Source organism: Dermacentor albipictus, chromosome 9 (assembly GCF_038994185.2).
Source record: "Dermacentor albipictus isolate Rhodes 1998 colony chromosome 9, USDA_Dalb.pri_finalv2, whole genome shotgun sequence".
NCBI classification, from domain to species: Eukaryota; Metazoa; Arthropoda; class Arachnida; order Ixodida; family Ixodidae; genus Dermacentor; species Dermacentor albipictus.
This window is the reverse complement of record NC_091829.1, coordinates 96628732-96641526: the sequence shown is the minus strand read 5'-3', so window position 1 is coordinate 96641526 and position 12795 is coordinate 96628732. Positions and strand designations below refer to the sequence as shown.

The 12795-nt window shown below is 46.3% G+C and overlaps 1 protein-coding gene across 1 annotated transcript in view; it reads right to left on the bottom strand.

Annotated features, from left to right (window-relative positions):
* LOC139049529 (rho GTPase-activating protein 45-like) overlaps positions 1 to 12795 on the bottom strand; it is a 161948-nt gene that overhangs the window by 40866 nt on the left and 108287 nt on the right. The window contains exons 14-16 of the mRNA XM_070525065.1: positions 10465 to 10544; positions 9420 to 9578; positions 6026 to 6156 (exon numbers count right to left, since the gene is read on the bottom strand). Coding sequence (XP_070381166.1) covers positions 6026 to 6156; positions 9420 to 9578; positions 10465 to 10544 — 370 coding nt within the window. The remainder of the gene's footprint in view (positions 1 to 6025; positions 6157 to 9419; positions 9579 to 10464; positions 10545 to 12795) is intronic.

The window sequence follows — 12795 nt, the reverse complement described above, 5'->3', positions numbered from 1 at the left end:
TTAAATAAATAAACAAATAGAATTGACCACCGGCTCGATTCCAAAAGGGGACACACAGCAGATAAGTCCGATGTTCTAGTCATTAGTAGAACACGTTGTAGGGCTAGTTGGTTCATAGCTTTCAAAATATGACGCGCCAACAGTGACAGCACACTAAGAAGTAACAAAGACAAAAAAAAAACGCGCTTCTTGTCTTTGTTCCTTTGTTCCATTAGGCTACCTAAGAGAGAGAGACAATGAGGAGGAAAGACAGGGAGGTTAGCCAGTGTAAGTACCGGCTGGCTACCCTGTGCTGGGGAAAGGGGTAAAGGGAATAAAAGGAGAAAGAAGAAGAAGAGGAGAAAAAAATAAGGAAATTCACGCAATAACGCACCTAAGGATGCCTCATCAGGTGGAATAGGACACAATTAAGAATATCCCGAGTGCCAGCCAGCGCGTTCAGACGATTGGCACGTTTTATTGCAACATCAATCATAATAGTTCCCTTATTTTTCATCATGAAGATGGTGGAGGCTGGGACAAAAAGCAGAGAAGCAGCTTGACGAGCTCCGGCCTTCCGGAAATAGACTTTGCATACCGAGTGCACATCGTCAATATCAAAAGGTCACATGCACAGCAGATAAGAAAAACAGCATTATCAACAGCATTAAATGTACAGCAGATAATACAAACATCATCAAATATATTTAATGCTGTTGATAATGCTGTTGGTCTTATCTGCTGTACATGTCACTTTCTGATCCCTGTAAACGAAAATAAACCCACATGGGAATTTTTAACAGGTGATGTATCCTAAAAACTCTCCATGCTTGAATATTTACTCCGATGTATGGCAGCAATACAACGGCATTCGCTCGTTCCACTCCGTTGACTAGGTGCTGGATGATAAAGGCGACACGACGCGATTTTACTCCGCCTCAAGACCTTGTTCTCTTGTACCATGGAGAAAGGAAACTGAGGAGAGGCACCAGGCCCTCCGCGCGATAGGAGAAAAGTGTGGAGGAAACGACGTAGTAGGTTCTTTTTTTTCTGTTTTTTTATTTCTTTGCTGTAGCGGCCACGCCTTTCGGGCCACAATGGCGGGTTTGTTATTGTTCCGTGCGCTCACACGCGTTGCTCCGTAGGTTTCGTACCGTGGCAAAGGTGCCGTGCGGGAAGGTTTGCGTTGGTCTCCGTGTTTTGTTGCGCTGCGTTATCCGGACCGTGCTCTACCGGATGTTGCTGTGACCAGGTCGGACAGGAGGAACTAAAGTTCGTGAAATGAACGCGCATGCAACGCTGTACGCAACGTACCGCGCCACGGCAATGGCTACGGACGAAGGAATATCTGCGGGAAATTTTGCCCTCTTTCGCGGAATCATGCTAACGTGCTAACGATTGCTTAGTGTAGCTGCGGAGCGCACTCGTCCGAGCAGAACGGTTGCGCGCAGCGCGGCGTGGTTTCGCGAGAAATGTAAAGAGAGGACAGGTGGCCCGATAGGCGGAGCAACGCCATGAACAACGCCAACTTGCGACTTCACTTTAGCTTCACAAAGAGCGACGTCAGGGCCTCTCCCACGAAGGAAGGAAACTAAGGAGAGGCCCTGACGTCACTCTTTGAGAAGCAAAAGTGAAGCCGGAAGTTGGCGTTGCTCATGGCGATGCCACCCTCCTCTCTTGTTTACATCTTTCCCGAAACCACGCCGCGCTGCGCGTGGTTTCGCGCGCGCTCGCGCAACATCCGGCAGAGCACGGTGCAGGTAACACAGCGCAACAAGACACGGTGACTAACGCAAACCCGCCCACACAGCGCCTTTGCCACGGCACGAAACCTACCAGAGCAACACGTGTGAGCGCGCAAAATCAGAACAACGCCGCCATTGTGGCCCAAAAGGCGTGGCCATACAGCAAAAAAATAAATACATAAATAAATAAAATAAAAAAGCAGCAACAAAAATGAGAACCTACTACGTCATTTCCGCCACATTTTTCTCCTAGCGCGTGGAGGGGGTAGGGCCTCTCCTTAGTTTCCTTCCTCCGTGGCGTCTCCTGAGTTTCCTTCCTCCATGTCTTGTACAAACTTCGCACAGAGAGTTTTAGAGCCCCCCCCCTCCCCCTCTTCTCCGCCGAAACATGCTGGCCACGTGGCGCTTCCCATGAGGCTGTGCGCCGCGCCAGCGAGCGGCCGCGTTCGGCGGAGTCGGCAGTGCCCATGGCTGACGGTTTGTTTGCATCTGTGAAGTAGCGTTCCGTGCCAGCTTCTCGTTAATGCTCTTTCCGATATTTCCTACCAGAAAGTGTTACAGGCGTGCCTGAAGGTCACTGTATCTCAGCTTCATATACGTTAGCTGTGATCACTTTGCTGACAACGATGAATACAAGGGCAACGTGTTCAAGAGCGGAGAAAGGCTTAGGTATACCACGAAACTTCTCGTTCACTCGCGATGTCGGCTCACATTTCCGACAGTGCTTTCGTGTTGCCTGACCTTAGCTTGTATTCTCCAGCACGTGAAATGCGACTTTTAAGTGCTTGTGAGTATATGCGGACAACATCCGGTATAATGTTTGAAAGGACCACGTAGCAATGGCAACAGCAGCCGCTGTCCGAGCGACAACGTCCGTGCTATAGTCGCGCATGAATGGCATGTACCGAGTTCGTGGCGGTGCTGTGTTGCCAGCGAGAAAGACCGGACTACAACCAACTGTTTTTATGTATCTGTGTGCGGATACCCTCGCCCGAGAAAAAGGGTAAGACGTAAGTACATACTGTAGAGAAAGCTTCTTACTGAGTGATGTGAATCGAATTGTTATGGCGCAGTTTGTTTTGATAGGTCGTTGCTTCTAATAATGCATGTATTAGCGTTATGCTTTATCCCAGACACTGATTTAGGAGCATACCTGCTGGCTCCAAATGTGAGGACTCGTTCGACAGATCAGCGATGTAGCTCAGTTTCAGAACCGGGAAACATTGTTTGGACGCTGAGCAAGTAGCGTGGTCAAACAAATGTGTGACTACGCACTTCTCAGTTTCACGTGGGCTGCCGCGGGTCATACTCACACGTAATAAATTCTTGCTACGCTACCACTATTTCGCACGACGTTAATTTTGCCATGAAGCACACGCACTTACATTTGTTTGCTTACTGTAACTATAACGCACTACTTTTTGGCCGCGAACGCCGGCAGCGTGCGAAGTCGCTTCGGCACTCAGAGAATTGCGTGCTATTTTTGAAAAACTATACCATTAACTTTGCATTCTCACTATTCTGACTCAACAGTTTTGTGTTGATTAAGGTCTTCTGTTAATTTCATAGAGGCAGATCTCATATGTGCGAGCATGTGAGTCGTAGTTCTGAAAACAGCACAGCTCGTCGCTAGGCGGTTTCGAGGCACACAATGTTGCGGCTATATATACTGGCACCATGCTTCTTGATGCGTGTCGCGTTTACGTTGGATGTCTTTCAAAGTTTTGCATTGGGCGTTTCTTAAATTTTTATGTATGTGATGGTTTATGTGCTTTCATCGACTTGTTTCATCGAATTTAATGCGGTCTGGTGCGTATATTTCGAACTTTGACCAGTAGCCTCTGCATCTAAATATATTCACGCAAACAGACGCGATACCACTTTTTATACTCCCGCTGCACTTCGAAAGAACTCCGTCCAGCGTGAAGTAACAAAATGAAGACAAAAAAAGAAGAAACTCCCAAGGTTCCACGCAAAAATTCCGCTCGCACGGAGCAAAATTCTACTCTGATCATACGGAGTATAATAAACTGTCAACCGGGGGATCGCTACAGGACAAGCACTATACTCCCACCTGAGAGTTGTTTCCATTTGCAGTCTAGCACACACAAAAGACAGCATTAGCAACAGCAATGCGAAATATTTTCGTTGGATAGAAACATTAAAAGAACACACTGAGACAGCTTACATGACGATAAAAAAAGGCTAACTCACAACTACAGAATGCTGTGTTTAACTTCCACATTTAGGGCAGAGTGACGTGTCCCATTTATGACGAAACGGAGCAATTATGCTTAACGCAGATACTGTTTAGCAGTGGTAAAATATCGGATACTGTTTAGCAGTGGTAAAATAGGATTAAATAAGAAACAGTACATAATTGCAGACTAATTTACAAAACTAATGAAACAACATTTAGCAGTTTAAAAAAAAAAGCACGCAATTCTTTTCTGGGTGACCCTTCCGGAGCGACATTTTCATCGCTACGTAAGTTTATTAACTCCGAAAGCTTGTGTCTCAACAAATGTGTCCCGTAGTTGGTTCTACGTAATTGTACTTTCCAAGCTTACGCATGACGAACGGAGTATTTGTGAACGGAGTATCTTCCTGTCCAAGCAGGCTCGTTGAGCATGAAAATGTTCATTGATATTTATTTCTAATTCTTATGTTAGGGTAAGGCAATAAGATTGTAGATAAGCTATTTGTAAAGTATGCTTAAGAAAAAGTAGTGCTGAGGGATGATCCAAAGCTACGTTATGTGTGTGTTTTAGCATTCGTTTCTCAAGGGAGTGTAGCATTCGTAAGTTCGTGGAAGTAGTAGATCCTCATACAACATGACAGTAAGTTATATGTGAATAAAAACGCGAGTTTTAAATAAGTTTAACATTCATGGGGAGAGTTCGATTGTTAACTTATCCCTACGATACTGGATAACCTTTGTGTAACATTACTAACGTGGTCGTCCGAAGAGATTGTTTCCCAAACTATTAGTCCAAGTATCTTAAATGTTCTGTGTCTATTATCGAGCTGTTATATATTAAAACTATATCAGTGACAACGTCTAATTTTGGACCGGGGAAGCACAGCCTTTGTTTTAGTAATATTAATTCTTAGTGCATTGTAATCAGTCCACTTACCAAGTTGCATTAAGGTTCTGTTTGCCTTATTGATAACGTCTCATAATGATATGCCGGAGTACAGCAAAGTCGTGTCACCTGCTTAAATTGCAAATTTGTTGTTTTATCAGTATCTACAGCATCATTTATATACTAGTTGAAGAGAAATGGACCAAGGACCTCCTCCTGGAACATCAGACAAAAACTGGTTTTACACGGGGTGAGTGGCCATTTATATTTACTAACTGGTGTCTGCAACTTAAATGAGAGCGGAGAAGGGCGAATACTTTGCCGCGAAATCCATACTTTTCTAGTTCCTTTATTAACAAGAATGATTAAGGTAGTCGAATGCTTTGTTAAAACCTTCAGAGATCTCCAGAGCCAAGTGTCCTTTCTCAAAAGCATTCAAAATTAGCTCCTTCTGTACTAATTGAGCGAGTTCTGTTAAGCGCTTTTCCCTGAAGCCAAATTGTGAAGTATGTATCATCTCACGCATATCGAAAACGCTAGACAACCTTCATAAAATTACTTTTTTCCACTTTTTGAGAACGTCGGTAATAGTGACACTGGCCTACAGCTAGCGATATTATATTTTTCTACTTTTTTATGTGACACGACTACCCTTGCGAGGTGCGTTTGTTTCGAAAAAAAAAAACGCTTTCTACTAAACAGAGACTGAAAACATGTTAGGCAAGGTGCCAAAAGGTCTATAACGTATTCGACGGGTTTCGTTTTAATATCGTCTGCGTCGCTTATAGAAATGAAGTTCAAGGAAGATCGAAATCACCTCATTCGTTATTACAGGGTTAAGATAAAAAAGCTCTTGTCATCGCAATGTTCAAAGTAACGCAGAACAGTGTCATTAGTTTCTCCGACATCGAGATTGACCAAACAATCATCGAATAAGTCTGCTAATCATTTCTCAGTAAATTCTTCATTATTCTGACGTAGTTTTCTTATATTATAAGAACGCGTTAAACAATTCGTCCGTGAACGCTTCAGAAATACATAAATAAACGGATAAATCAATGAACGCAGAAAAGAACAAATAAGCTAACGAACGAACGAATTAACGAACAGCAAAAGCACAGACGGCTGTGGAGCAGGACGCCATGCACGCATGGGCGAATTGCACGGGCGCAGCGTGGCCAAGCATCTGCCACGCAGCGTGGACCGACGGCGTACCTCCGAGCACTCGACCCCTTGGAAGTAGACGTAGGAGTCGCATTCTCGGCAGCGGGACGGCGTGCGCAGCTTGCGGAAGGAGTGCGTCTCGGCGGCCAGGGACAGGCACATGGGCCGGCCCGCGGCCCGCTCTGCGAGGCAGCGACAGCCGCGCAAAATAAGCGTGATGGCCCACTCCCGAAAGGAAACACTCACGCTCACACCCATATAATTACGTAACTTTCGATCAATAAACGATTCAGCAGGCAGGTTACTATAGGTGGGTTAGTATCAAGCAGTCAGTCAGTCAGTTGGTGGGTAAGTGAGCTAGGTATCAGATCAATCGACAAGTAGGCAGGTAAATGTTGCTGAAAGCTGGGCTAATAGCTTACTGATATATTTATTGACATGATACAAAGCGTCACCCGGTATAAATACTTAAGCGTAATTATCGCATCCGAAATGCGCACATACAGTGCGTAGCTAAAAAAGCGTTGAACAAACTGTTCTACCTCAAACGCACCTTATCGCATTACACCAGCCAGACAAAGCAGCTTGCTTACGTCAGCCTTATCAGAATGGCACTCGAATATGCCAACATAGTATGGTTTCCACATTCCAAAAACCACATTCATACGCTGCAACGCATACAAAGCAAAGCTGCCCGATTTATCTATAATCGTTTTAAACGCACAGATTCACCTACCGAACTTCTTTCTCGCGCTGGCCTCGCTACCCTCGAAATTCGGGAGAAGGTTGAACGATTGAAGTTCCTATGCTTGGTATTACACAGTGCGCTGAAGTTGGATCCCGCCACTTTTCTAAAGTACAAGCTCACTAGACCGACTCGGCATAAGCACGCATTCACGCTAGAGGAATTTCTTTGTAACAACAATACTTTTTTCTTTTCAGTCTTTCCGCGAGCTGTGCGAGAGTGGAACTGCTTAAATCCTGCTATTACTGCGCAGCCCACATTAGAAACATTTACAAATCATCTAGAAGAAGCAATCGCAATCACAACTTAGTGTTTTAGTTATCTTTATTTTTGTTTTTTTTTTGCTAGAGCAATTGTGTGCAGACCAACGTGTTACTCAATAAATGTAAGTGTCCATGTTTTTCTATGCTAACTCCTTGTTTGTTCAGTGTTTGCTCATATTGTACTTTCTTGATGACCATATGCCCATCCCTGTAATAATCCCTATCGGTATTGACAGTATTGTGAAATAAAATAAATAAATAAATAAATAAATAAATAAATATTATGAAGCGCGTTAGGGCGCTAATGAAGATGAAAACATAAGCACGAATGGCAAAGGACGGGCACTGATGATCAATTGCCTTTACTGCACAAATGACATTACATGCGTGCGTCGAAGTTCCAGATTACAATGACAGATCATTCAAACCACCCGTCACAATTTCGCGGCATTTTCCTGGGAAATAAGAAAGGTAGATATGTCGGTATCAATAAATCTATTATCTTGAAACTACAGACAGATGTAGAGGCCCAGACAGTGCAGTGAAAGAAATCATTGTAAACAACGTAATTTACGCAATTTTCGCTGATCACCTACAGCCTGCAAAATGATTGCGCAACAGTGCACATTAGTAGCTGCCTCAAAGAACATTTGCTCAAAGTTATTTTGGAATTTCAGTTCGGCGTACATTTCCAATGTCATATTCTCTCTTTATGTGCCACGTGTATGATTATCGTTTGTACCTATTACACCTAACAAATTAGAAAAGCTTTCAGTTTGCCATAAGGATTTCCTTCATGCTATTTATCTCCCAACACCCATTGAGAGAAAGCCTGTGGTGCTTCCCACATGCTGACGGGCATGCAGTTTATCATAGCCACTGAAGTGTAGTAGCACATACATGTCTAGCATGCTTTACAATCAACATCAGCGTTTCCAAGTAGAACTGAACTCAATATTTGTTTTCGTGTGCTGCACACGAAAAATGGTTGGAGCAAAAGCATTGCTGAAGCAACTTGAACAGCTCCCACTGCCCACAAAGGGTAGCAGAGCAGTGACATCTTATTATGAGCACCAACTTGAAATACTGAAATCATTACAGTAAAAGAAAAAAAAAACATTAGTACTAGACACAAATTTAGCAAGGTGCAATATTTAATTATCAAGCATCACGAAATATTTGAATATATGTTAGAAAAGTACATGTGCGCATACATTTATATAAATTTGTAAATAATTGTATATACATTAAACGTATACATTATGTAAATTTGTATATACTGACACGTGTACTTATCTTTATCGCGCAACCACGTTTCGCCGCTTAACAACTGTAATCGCAGAGCGAGGGACGCGCCTGCATGTATCCGACGTTTCTGGAAAGTTATCGACGCTTCTATCCGCGTGTCTGTTGTCGCCGAACCTTGTGTTATCAGATTTCATCGCGTGACACGAATGGTGTAGAACTTTGTGGAAGACACGCGGGTCCCATCAGTTAATCTGGAACATTCGACGACTGATCTATAAAAGCCGACGCGCTTGACCCGCTGATCAGATTTTCGACGATCGCCGAGCGTGTTCGCCGCTTTCGTTGTGCTATAAGTGTAGCCTGTTTTGTGGGCACAGGTTCGCCCAATAAAAGCTAGTTTTGTATTCCACCGTACTGCTTCTTTCTTCACCGTCACTACCACGTGACAATACATTTGTAAAAAGTGGAACTACTGTGATACTATTTAGAAAATTAATTAATCACATCACTTCAGGAACATGCTATCACACCGGGTCACTACTATTCCATAAGCCACCTATTATGTTCCCGCTGTCACGTACATTCACACATTGTCCTCCCACTATGTATCCTACCATCCACCCAGTACACCCAGCGTTCGCCCAGCACGCACACCTTTCATCCACCATTTACACAAGTCGCCCAGTATGTATCCCACCATCCACCTAGCACACTCACCATTCACTCAGCATGCCCACCATTGAGTCAAGTCACCCAGTATGTATCCCACCAATACATCCTACTGTCTACCACTGCGCCCACCATCCCCACAGTATATCCAAGATGAATTCCATCATACCCCACATGTTTTTCAACATACCCAGTACAATTTCCATGATGCCCAGCATAAAATTCGCGGTGGACAATGCTGGGATTTTCAATAGAGTAGGCAGGCATCAATCAAGTTTTCAATCATTTATTATGAAGGTATCGAATATCTTGCATGCAAATTTTGTAGGCGCGAGCTGCTAATGACAGTGCTGCCTGACTGGCCAGTTCTCAGTCGGTCAGCCAGCCAACAAGCCAAGCAAGCTGGCGACCAGCCAATCAATCCGTTCGCCCTTGCGGATACATCCGGTCCTTCCCCCCCCCCCCCCCCCCCCCCCTAGAAAAAGAAATGTGGAACACGGCCTAGAAGGAGTTAAGGTACCGTTGTCGTGGTCGGTGTCCAGCTCGTCGCCGGAAGAGACGGTCAGCAGCATGGTCCGCGCCATCGCCTGCGGGCTGGCAGCGGGACTCGTGTCCCCCGAGCGGTTGCTGCCGTCCGAGTCGCTGGCCCCGGCCCAGCCCGTCGGGCGCGATGCGGCAGCTGCGCGTGAAGACACGTTCGGAAAACAGTTCGTCCTGTACAGCACTCAATGAAGAAGCCTGGGCTATGGCTGGAACTAGTAGCACAATGCGCTACCCATTCGACCACTTACTACCTAGCGACATAGGTAAACGGGAAAACGGTTAGATACAAACATACGACCGATAGATAGAACCTGGAAAGTGCATGGATTATCAAAAGAACGCTAAGGCATTATAAATTGAGATAAATGAACCCTTACATCATACTGGCCCTGGCGTATCCAGAAGGATCCACCACGTAGATTGCAACGAAGTTTCACGACTCTATAGGATGTATAGCTCAGCGCGTTGGTTGAGCATATGATGTGATGTGAAAGGCGCGAAGACTACGGTGGACAAAGTTTAATAATAATATTTGGGGTTTTACGAGCCAAAACCACTTTCTGATTATGAGGCACGCCGTAGTGGAGGACTCCGGAAATTTTGACCACCTGGGGTTCTTTAACGTGCACCTAAATCTAAGCACAGGGGTGTTTTCGCATTTCGCCCCCATCAAAATGCGGACGCCGTGGCCGGGATTCGATCCCGCGACCTCGTGCTCGGCAGCCCAACACCATAGCCACTGAGCAACCACGGCGGGTGGTGGACAAAGTTTGGCGCCCTGTGTGTGAGTGTGTGTTCCTCTCTTTGTGCGTCGTCGTCTTCGCGCCTTTCACATCAGATCTTCCACGACTCCTTGTGTCCTTTGGTGACTCTGGTTCGTGCCAGATCTGTTGACGCGTTTTCGTGGCATGGAGAGAGACACTCAGTCGTAGGCATTGCCGCCTTGGATCGCAGCGTTTAACCAGCCGGTATCGCCGCTACTGTCACCACCCGGCGCATGCAGCTGTCACCTCACCACTCACCTTCGGAAGATAGCCTGGCTTCAAGCGCTGCCTGATCCAGCGTCTCTAGTTCGGCTTCGTGTATTCTGCGGGACTCGGTCCTGCGCCATACAACAATAGGTACGCGGACATTTGGGTCTTGCCAATTGAGCCACGGAGCACTGTCTAATAGAAATGCTGAGTGCACAGTTGCTAGAACGGCGTAGCGTATGTCTACTCCCTCTCCGGCTCAGCCTATCTGAGGAGTGAAGAACTAAAACATAATTCGCAGTTCCGCCGGAAAGGCGAAGCACCGATTGTGATAGCAAATTAGTAGATGGCTCTAAGAAGCAAGGATAGTACTTTTATTGCCCGCATAAGCTTGTAAACGTTCGCTTACTAACTAAATTAACAATGTAAGCGTGACTCAACCAGAACGTAGAAAGAACCAGACACACGGAGACAGCGCTGTCTTTGTGTGTCTGCTTCTTTCTACGTCTTTGTTCAGTCGCGCTTACACATTCTATCATGAATTCAAACCAGCTAGTCCATCAATGCGTTTTAACTAAATTAACCAGCACAATGTTATGCACGCATAGGTAAAGATGAACACACATCGCTCGATGACAGCGGAAACTGTCTGTGAAAACGCTGGAGTTAGGGATCGCGGCAGCAGCCTCGAGCTAATTGACCTCCGTGCATCTGTCGCTTCAATGCGTACGAAACGTCGAAAGCACAGCGCATACGAAGCTACCGGCACTACGCGCACTCTGCAAACATCGCAGAACGCTTTGAAGATGAGGCCCGCTCGGGCGCGCACTTTATCCACTTCGCAGACCACTTTCAAGACACGCGAGCGCCGGCAACGCGTCCCTACGGCGTCCGCGATTCGCTTGGCCAACGCCGTAGTATACGCCGCGGTTGTTTCCACTATGTACGGCAAGGCAGGCGAGGAGGACATCGAGGCACCGTAGCAGTCACCGGAGAACACCCCTGAATTATGGGGTTTTACGTGCCAAAACCACTTTCTGATTATGAGGCACGCCGTAGTGGGGGACTCCGGAAATTTCGACCACCTGGGGTTCTTTAACGTGCACCTAAATCTAAGTACACGGGTGTTTTCGCATTTCGCCCCCATCGAAATGCGGCCGCCATGGCCGGGATTCGATCCCGCGACCTCGTGCTCAGCAGCCTAACACCATAGCCACTGAGCAACCACGGCGGGTAGGAGAAACACCCCTACTTCCTCACGTCATTCCCCTGTAACGCCCACCGCAGGGAAGGCGTGAATCCGGGCCACGTTCCTTGCTCGCTCAAGCGTGATTGAACCGCGTTCGCCGGCTGACCATCACACGCTTTCACTAATACGGAACCTCACGGCGGCGGCGACGGCAGAAATGCGCCTGGAGTGTCCATATAATTGCTATCGCAATAAAACAACTCTGGAGCTCAACAACGCAGGAAATTTGAACACGATTCGACAGAGGAAGAAAGTCAGTTTCACCCGAAAGGCGAAGCATTAGACAGTTTTAGTATAGCGTACGCTATACCATTGCGTAGGCTAAAAAATAGCGGATCGTCACTGCGCATGCGCTGAACGCTGAACGAAATAGCGGGTATAGCGGGCGTACGCAACGCAAACGAGTTAGCGTTAGCATTTTTGCGGGGTTTGCGGAGCTTGCGGGAAACATGGCGGCGGTCCCGGCTGCCCGCTTCGAATTGAATTTGGTGTTGCTTTTGTAAAATGCACTTCGTTCGTAGCAAATGACTGTGTAAACGGCTTTCGCTTAGTCTCAGGCCGCTTCGACGACAGAGTATTATGGATAACGTCGTGGTGTTTTCGAGATCGCTTCTCGTTTCGAACGAGTCGAAGCCTAACGAAAGAAACATTCGAGATGTCAGCGCCACCTGTCGCTAAAAGCGCGAAATAGCCGCAACGACGGCATATGGCCTCTGAGATCCGAAGATATCGCCGGCCAACTAAAATTGTTGAAAACGTGCGCTGCTTAGCGTACGCTATATCATAGCGTGTAGCGTACGCTATAGTTGCGGACGCTAAACTAAAACTGTCTATTGATTGCGAGAGCAAATTAGCAGACAGTTATACGAAATAAGGATAGTAGTTTTGTTAATTAACAAGCATATGGTGTCATCACGCACAGGCAAACATGAACACATCACACTAGAGGACGGCGGACTTTCGCTGTCAAAACGCTGACGGGAGCAAGCGCGGCAGCAGCAGCGAGCGAAGTGACCTTCGTGCTGTTTATCACTTCAACGCAAACAACGGCTAGAAAACAGCGCGCACAAAGGCACGAGCCATCTGCACATCGCTTCCAAGATACGGCGCGCGCGACCGCGCGCCGCCGCAAA